The 8,187-nt window shown below is 51.8% G+C and overlaps 3 protein-coding genes across 3 annotated transcripts; 1 reads left to right on the plus strand and 2 right to left on the minus strand.

The window, feature by feature from the left end:
* Positions 1-28: 28 nt before the first annotated feature.
* On the plus strand, positions 29-2,044 carry COCSADRAFT_347375 (uncharacterized protein; the record flags this gene model as incomplete). The annotated part of the gene is made up of 3 exons (XM_007706540.1): positions 29-625; positions 901-1,734; positions 1,823-2,044. Exons 1-3 carry the CDS (start codon positions 50-52, stop codon positions 2,042-2,044), a joined length of 1,632 nt encoding a protein of 543 aa, XP_007704730.1. The 5' UTR covers positions 29-49.
* A 740-nt stretch (positions 2,045-2,784) lies between these two features.
* COCSADRAFT_49024 (uncharacterized protein) lies at positions 2,785-3,127 on the minus strand (the record flags this gene model as incomplete). Its single annotated transcript, XM_007706350.1, has 2 exons — positions 2,785-2,956; positions 3,030-3,127. Coding segments are annotated over 2 exons (270 nt in total), but the record flags the coding sequence as incomplete, so codon positions are not given.
* A 2,358-nt stretch (positions 3,128-5,485) lies between these two features.
* On the minus strand, positions 5,486-7,739 carry COCSADRAFT_193865 (uncharacterized protein; the record flags this gene model as incomplete). The annotated part of the gene is made up of 1 exon (XM_007706541.1): positions 5,486-7,739. The coding sequence occupies one exon, from the start codon at positions 7,737-7,739 to the stop codon at positions 5,841-5,843; it is 1,899 nt and encodes a 632-aa protein (XP_007704731.1). The 3' UTR covers positions 5,486-5,840.
* Positions 7,740-8,187: the final 448 nt, after the last annotated feature.

Raw genomic sequence — 8,187 nt, forward strand, 5'->3', positions numbered from 1 at the left:
TCTACATGAAGATGAACTACTGTCGCCAACTCCCTCGGACGCGACGCCTATGGGTACCTCTCAGCTTCCTCGTTCTATATCAACTCACAAGCCTCTGCCCAGTCCTCCGATCGTGCAGGTGTCAAATCCCAATAGTCCGCCAAAAGCGCAGCGTACGCTCATAGACGCTCAGTCTGAGAGCTCTATACGCTGCAAGTGGCCGGTACTTCACCCCGAGAATGTTTCTCCGTGCTCGAACTTATTGGCTCAAGATTCTTACGATGGCGCCGGCGACGACCGCAGCATCCGATTGAAGCCACTCTCATGGCATGCATCAGATGCAAACGCCACTGCGCACACAGGTACAGGTCCGATCCTCAGAATCTCTGCTGACGCCGATGATTTCATTCTCGGCACTGGTGACGATGTCCCGGAAGTACCACCTATTCCGGCGGTATTCACTAAGCGTCTTCAGCAGACACGCTCTTTCAGCAATCTCAGGGCTCGTCTCGCGGAGGCTACAGAGTCCAAAGCGCTACTGAGCAATGCGCCTCCAACTCCAACAGCGAACCCTGTGAGGACGTTGAGGAGTTTGACCCCTGTTGTCAAAATCAGCCCAATCCGCTCCATGCAACCTGCAAGAAAAGTCAGCCCAGCCAGTCATTCACCAATGTCTTCATCACCGCTCGCCAGGCCCTCTGCAAGCTCCAATTCCGGAGACAGGATAGTTGCGACAACCGCTGACACAACAGCTCGCACTACAAATCAATCAGATCATCACATGAAGCTTACAGGATCTGTCTCGAAGCCCAGGATTGTTGTGTCGAATCCCACAGCACCTCCAGAGATGTTTGAATCTACTGAAGCTCGTCAGGTACGTCAATCCGAGATTTTTGCAGAGAGTACTAATTCTTACATCAGGAGTTTCTTGCGTCTCTTTCAGGATACACTCAATTGCCAGACGACGAGCCAGTCTTGGACATGAAGAAGACCAGGATCAGGAAGACGATCGCAAGCATCATGAACTCGAAGTCCTCACCAAACTTGAGGGACCACTCCGGAAATGACACCAAGAGCTGGAAAATGAACCCTTTCAACAAGAGCTCGCTGTCATTGTACAATACAGCGCAGTCCCACGATACCGTCCGCAACCCCGATTCTGGAAGGTTGAGGACGGCGGAGACTGTGACGTCTGAAACTGAAGAGGGCTCTTTGAGTCACGATACGCCACAGCAGCGCCAACCATACCAGTCCGACGAGCACTTGATGGGCTTGTCGGTGACTCCCTCTGCTCCGCAAGATACGTCGTTGGACAAGCAAGATCATGGTATGTCAGAGAAGAAGACCAAGGCCCAACGCAGCATTCGCGACATCTTTAGTCGAGGCAGATCGCGCACTAGACCAAAAGAGCCAATGCCTACTACCAAGCAAGATTTCCTGAGTGTCACTAGCAGCTCACTCAACAAGGCCATGCGAGACACAAAAAGTCACTCCATGATCAACCTCGCCGTGCCGACAGAGTCCAGGCCTCAGACTGCACCTGCTCCCAAGCAAAAGAAGAAGGACACAGGCAAAAACCCTCCCATACCTCTTAGTGCTGGTCTCAAGTTGAAAAGTACTTGCGCAAGTCCAGATAGGAAACTCGTGCCCGACGAACGCGAGAGCACACGCACCTTGATTGAAGATATGATTGAACGCTTAGATACACAGCCTCGCGACTCCAAAGAGCGTCTACGCATTGTTGAGATGGCAGAGGTACCTATAATCATAACAACAGCCAAAAACCCGACTTCCCCCTCTCTCCTCCATTCAAAGAGGCCCCCGCTAACCACCAAGACTACAGTGTGTCATCAGCGCCGCCTTAAATGCCAAGAACTGCGAGGATTGCGCAGAAGAAGCCAAGAAAAATGCCCGCAATGCGGAGATGCATTTGGATCTGGCTGGCATGGAGCTCCAGCGCTTGTACAGCCTTGTGGAAAATGCTGATCTCGACACCGAGGTTGTGAGCGGCATCAAGCGGCTTGGTCGTCGGTTCAGGGCCGGTGGCAAGCCGGATTGGCTTTGATGGCATGTTTGATACTCACTCACTACTTACTTATTCGTGGCGGATGGCTAATGCGATACAGTACTTCTCACTAGCCACGTGGGCCGCTGGTCGACACCATCGTGGATCGTCTCCCATGGACATTTCGACACCATCACTACTGAGTGCGATTCTTTTACCTTTTTGCAATACCCTTTGACGACGATACTCCGGTGCCCCAAGATATACCGATGCACAATGAGCTGCAGTCGCTTTTCTTTTGACTTTCTTGGGCACCAATATCTCCACTCCACGACGGATTGCACGATACTTGATGCTTTTCTTTGATGTGTTAATGATTTTGACGATTTTATAAAGAATTGATGCATGCGATTGTTTTGCGTGGCGACTGGACCCGCACATAGAGATTCATGGTTACTACTCAGCGATTCACGAATGATGGCGGCTATGAAAGGCGGATGGTTGCTCAGCACTTGCGTTCAGAAACGTATGGTACGGTGGAGAATAGATCGATCAATCGAATTCATGAACTCTTATTGTACAGATTTTGAGCATTGTAGTCGTGACTGATATGTGTGCATGCAATGCCCGACTAAAAGCGGAGTGTATCCATCGTCCTCTTGCATCCGCAATCCCTCAACTCATGCCATTCAGATATCTCCCACATGCTCTCCCGGACTCGTTCGATAGTCTTTTGACATATACCGCTCAGGCAGCCCCATATCATCATTCCATCTCCTCCACACTTACATACCCCCAAACATCCCACCCCCCTGCTTCCCCTGCGCCTCTCCTTGCATCTTCTCGCTAACCTTGACATTGACCTCGAAGAACTTGGACACGCAGCGATCCAGGCACACCGACTCGCCCTTGTTGAGATCCGCCTCGCGGTACGACGTGTCTATGCATTTGGCCGTGCAGGATTTGACAAGGCTGTTCAAGCATTAGCGTCTGCGTTGACGTCGAAGGATTAAGTGGATTCATAGGGAGGGAAAAAAGGACGTACCGACTGTACATGTCAGAAACCATATCGATTTCTGCCTCTGCCTGCGCAATCTTTTGCTCCGAGGAGATTTGGGGTTTTTGGCCGAAGAACATGGACATTTTGGGCAGTGTTTGGGTTGCTTTCTCTTTAATCGAGGGGTGAAGGGGTGCGCAATTGGCGTGTTTTGGGGTGTCGCTGGTGGTGTATGCGGCGTGGGGGTGTGGTGGTTGGATTTGGTTGTTTGGAGTCGGATTTGGGTGGTTGCGGGCGATGATGTCGTTTGAAGCAAGAATTCTGCGGGGGGGTCGGTTAGTGATCTGTGCGCACGACTGGTGTGGGTGGGTTGTGGGATTGTGGGTGATCGTACTACGCTTGTATCACCTTGTACTACCTTGTACTAAAACGTCGTCTCTTTGTTTTAATTCATATTCTTGTTCTTATTGTTATTCAGAATGCTGTCAAACCCAGGCTTACATGTCTTGTCCACGACTGTAACTCACGTTCCGTGGGTTCTGTATACACGTTGGAGTTGAGTCGCAGCGAGATGGGTAAAGTACTGCATGTTCTTTGCATAGGGAGAAAGTATGCCATTTGTTTGGACGGTTTACTTTCTATGAGGGCGTCACACTATACTCACTGGTGGATTGCAGAAAGCGATCTGTTCTGATGATCTTAGGCAGAGTCTGATGATCTTCACAAGCATGGGCATGCCCAAGAAACCAAGTCTCTGAGATCTTGGAAGCCGCCTACTACGCATTACTCGCGAGTTGCGAAACTGAATCTATCAGGTAATTTTGAGAATCCAGACTACCATTTCCCTGCCCTGGATATGTGGCAACTATAAAGACTATGCGAAAAAGAAGTAATTGTTTGGTACCTTCGTGAGATCGATTACTGTACTCTCAGCCTAAGCAAAAGCTCCAATTTGCAGAGGAGTCACTGTGTATTGATTTCACGAAGCGGAGAATCGGGGCTTAGTGCGTAGTAGATTTTGTTGCTCATGATCCGATCATCCGTCCAAGGCAATTTGGTATTACAACTTCACCAAAGTGGTTGATCAACCGGCAGCAGCGGCTTCACTTTCATGGCAAGGGTTTAGACACTAGAGAGCTCTTGATAGAATGACTGTTTGGCTAGCGTCAAAAGATCAATCCGCGCAGCATATGTTGAGAAAGCAGCAGTAAAGGAACTCGGAAGTACAGTCTACCGAAGCCAAGACTGACGGCGATGAGAGGGGAAAAGACGAAGAGGGAAAGACAGAGGGGAAGGCAGAGGGGAAAACAGAGAGGGGAAGGGACAAAAAGGGGAAAAGAAGAGGAGGTTTGTAACCAGGGGAAATACCGTTTTTTCTTCTTCTTCTCCCTGGTCACCATATCCAGGCCTTATGTGTGGGAGGCTCATATTACTCAGACGGAGAATTCCACGACAAGATTTCTCCCCGCGACTGGCGCGGTTAAGGAGAACTCCCCGTCTCACGTCATGGCCCAGAACCGATACATCGGTCACAGTTGACGTGTCACCAAAGCGCAATAGAGCGGCTCACTTTCCATTGTTCTTAACTGGAGTTATGTGTATACGAGGACGATATTGCAATCAACATGCACATGTACTAACACGCGCGACATTGCGGCGACAATCATTCTGACAGGTACCCATCCCTAAAGTTTGACAAATCCGGAAGTCGAAAGCTTCAATCCTAGTCCCATCGTATTGATCCTCACCTTGGGTTCAACAAAGGTACAAACTCGGTGGGTCGGAATTCAACCACCACCAGCGTCATAGGCTTGCCTTGGCAACAACCGTTACTGCAACGTGCAAGCAGCTGCCTGCACAAGTCTGAATCTAAATGAGTTTCTATTTTGGGGACGAACCGATGAATTACGTATACGATAAAGCCCGTTTTCGCGCATGTCGTATCGGACACCGGCGGATAGATTTCCGTAACTTCAACGATCCACCACTCTTGCGGAGCCGCGTGCACTTGCTACTAGTGCTTCTGCACTAGTTCCCAGCATCATCCCGACAGAGTCAGCAAATCAAACCAACTGTGCATAGGTTCTGATGGCAGTATTGAGCGGAATCATTATTTCGCCCTAGATAAGGTGTGGTTGGGATGGAGCGGATGACTTTGGATTTTGCTGTGCTGATACGAGCGTGAACTATCGATTATGCAGCACCGTTACCAAAACGAGCCAAGAGTGAAGGTTCGCGATGACAGGGTTACATTTTCTATCGATTCCTCTTTATTTGTTTGCTGCATAAGCACGACATTGACAGGCGTTATTCGGCATCATCGGAAGCGCAGCGCATGCTCTGCCCAGTAACTCAATTTTCAGCGAGTGGCAAGAGCCAGGGCCTCAAGAGGATGGTGTGATCGCACGACAAAGCTGACGACTTCGTAATACCATCAATGATGCTGGAGCGGATTAGCACGTGATCCACAGCAATGAACAACGACGTGGCGAGAGACGCGTTAAAGGAGTGACTCAAGTTAGTTATTGATTTGATAGAGCTATCTATGAAACAAAGTAAATCCAAGAAAAACACGCAAAGAAACAACATCTCCAATCGTAAACAACCGTTCTATACCGTGATCTGAGAATATATACAGTGAATAATATTAAATTAAGGAACCGCGAGTACAAAGGAAACAAAAAACCACTAAGCGCTACTACTAGGCAAGATCGAAGAAGTAACTACTCTGCAGTGCAAGAGCTACAAGGTTCCCCTCCCAATTGCCGTTGATAACACCTGTGCCGCCCTAGAATTGTTGCATGGCTTGACAAGAGAAATATTTTCCATCTTTCACACTACAATGTTAGGCTCAATAGCTTAGTTGTCTCCGGCGGGGTAACCGTTGTAGCCGGTGTAACCGTTTCCAGAGGCAGGAGAGGGTGACGCAGCTGGGTAGCCGGTTCCGGGGTAAGGGGAAGGCGGGGCAGCCGGGTAGCCATTTGCGGGGGAAGGAGAGGGCGAGGCAGCTGGGTAACCGGTTCCAGGGTAAGGAGAGGGTGACGCAGCTGGGTAGCCGTTGGCGGGTGAAGAGGGCGAGGCAGCAGGGTAGCTAGGATAGCTCATGCTGCTCGATGGTACGTATCCCGTAGGGCGAGGTCCCTGAGAGGTGCTGCTTGGGATAGGGTAATAAGGAGAAGACTGGGCGCCTGCAGGGTAAGATGGCTTAGGTCCGGCTGGGTAAGATGGCTTAGGTCCAGCAGGGTAAGACGGCTTAGGTCCATTAGGGTAAGGAACTGGTCCCGGTGTGTACCCATGTTCATAGGCATCGGGGGTAACAGTCGTTGTTACAGTCTGGGTCTGAGTTACAGTTACCGTGACGACTCCAGCAGGGGGGCAGTAAGGCGCAGGAGGCTGCTCGCTATGAGGGTAGACAGGTTGGTTAGGCTGGGTAGGCTGGCTCTGCTGAGGCGACGGAGGTTGGTACTGCTGGGGGTAGGTAGGAGGCTGGCTCTGCTGAGGCGACGGAGGCTGGTACTGCTGAGGGTAGACAGGCTGGTCAGGCTGGACAGGCTTACTCTGCTGAGGCGAAGGGGGCTGGCTCTGCTGGGGGTAGGTAGGGGGCTGGCTCTGCTGTGGGTAGGTAGGAGGATGGCTCTGTTGGGGGTAGGTAGGAGGATGGCTCTGCTGAGGTGAGGGAGGAGTTACAGCAGGGTAGTGCGGGACATCCGAGGAGGGTGTTGGCTTCGGGCACTTGTCTCCGCATCCATAGACCGTGGAGGTAACTATGATAGGCGTGTATGATGCCGTGAGATAAGTGGAGTAAATAACCGACGAATGCTCACCAGTGCCAATAGAGGTAGAGCATGGCACAAAGACTGTGCTGGTGCTGGTGTACGTCGTGGTGATATCCTCAGGGTGGGTTGCCGTGGACGAAGATGGGACTGCCCTGCTAGAGGAAACTTTGCCAGTGGGGTATGGAGGGTAGCTTGAGGCTGGGTAGCCAGGTTGGCTCGAAGCTGGGTAAGCTGGGTAGCTTGAGGCTGGGTAGCCAGGTTGGCTCGAGGCTGGGTAAGCGGGTTGGCTCGAGGCTGGGTAAGCTGGATAGCTTGAGGCTGGGTAGCCAGGTTGGCTCGAGGCTGGATAAGCTGGGTAGCTAGAAGCCGGGTAGACTGGGGCACTCGAGACAGGGGTGGAGACAGCGCTAGCTGGAGTGCTCGATTCCTCGTCACAAATAGTGCTTGATGAGGCCACTGGAGTGCTCGAAGCTGGGTAGCCAGGTTGGCTCGAAGCTGGGTAGCCAGGTTGGCTCGAAGCTGGGTAGCCAGGTTGGCTCGAAGCTGGGTAGGCGGGTTGGCTCGAAGCTGGGTAGCCAGGTTGGCTCGAAGCTGGGTAAGCTGGGTAGCTTGACTCCGGGGAGGGAGGCAGGCTTGAAGCTGGGTAGACCGGGTAGCTTGAGGCCGGGTAGGCTGGGTAGCTCGACTCCGGAGAAGGAGGGAGGCTCGAGGCCGGATAAGCTGGGTAGCTCGAGGCTGGGTAGGCTGGGTAGCTTGAGGCCGGGTAACCTGGGGCACTCGAGCCAGGGGTGGAGACAGCGCCAGCTGGAGTGCTGGGCGTGGGCGTTGCCTCATCATCACATGGAGTAGACGTGGGATAGGGCGGTGGCGGCGAGGCAGGGTAAGAGGGAATGCTGCTGTAGCCAGATGGGACTGCCTCGTAGTATTTCGGGGCCGCCATTGTTGAGCCGACGATGGCGGCGGCAACAAGGGAGTAACGCATCTTGAGTTGTTTGTTGTCTCTACTGTTGGGTGATAATTGTATGAGCTTTGGGGATTGAAAAATTAAGAATTAAAGAGTTTCTAGAGATGATCACTAAAGCGAGTGTCAGTCTGGAAAGACGATTAAAGCGAAGGTGAGCGATAGAGGTGAGGTATCGTAGAGGAGATGGGACGAAAGTTATATACTGCAACACTGCTGTGCATGGCTAAGGGCTGACGTCGAAACGGTAGTATTCGCTCCTCGCACGTGAAGTAGCAGCTGCCATGCTCCGCACGCGAGCCATGAAGCTGGGATACGACAGTCGATAGTGTGCACATCCCAAAGAGTAACGTCAGCAACAAGGTTGCATGGTTGAGCACGCAGCCCTACCGCTCGACGATGATCGCACTAACGATATTGGCAACGGCGGAAGTCTATTTTAATATTGCGCTAGTCCATTTACGGCGCG

The sequence above is a fragment of the Bipolaris sorokiniana genome, assembly GCF_000338995.1.
Source record: "Bipolaris sorokiniana ND90Pr unplaced genomic scaffold COCSAscaffold_16, whole genome shotgun sequence".
NCBI lineage: Eukaryota > Fungi > Ascomycota > Dothideomycetes > Pleosporales > Pleosporaceae > Bipolaris > Bipolaris sorokiniana.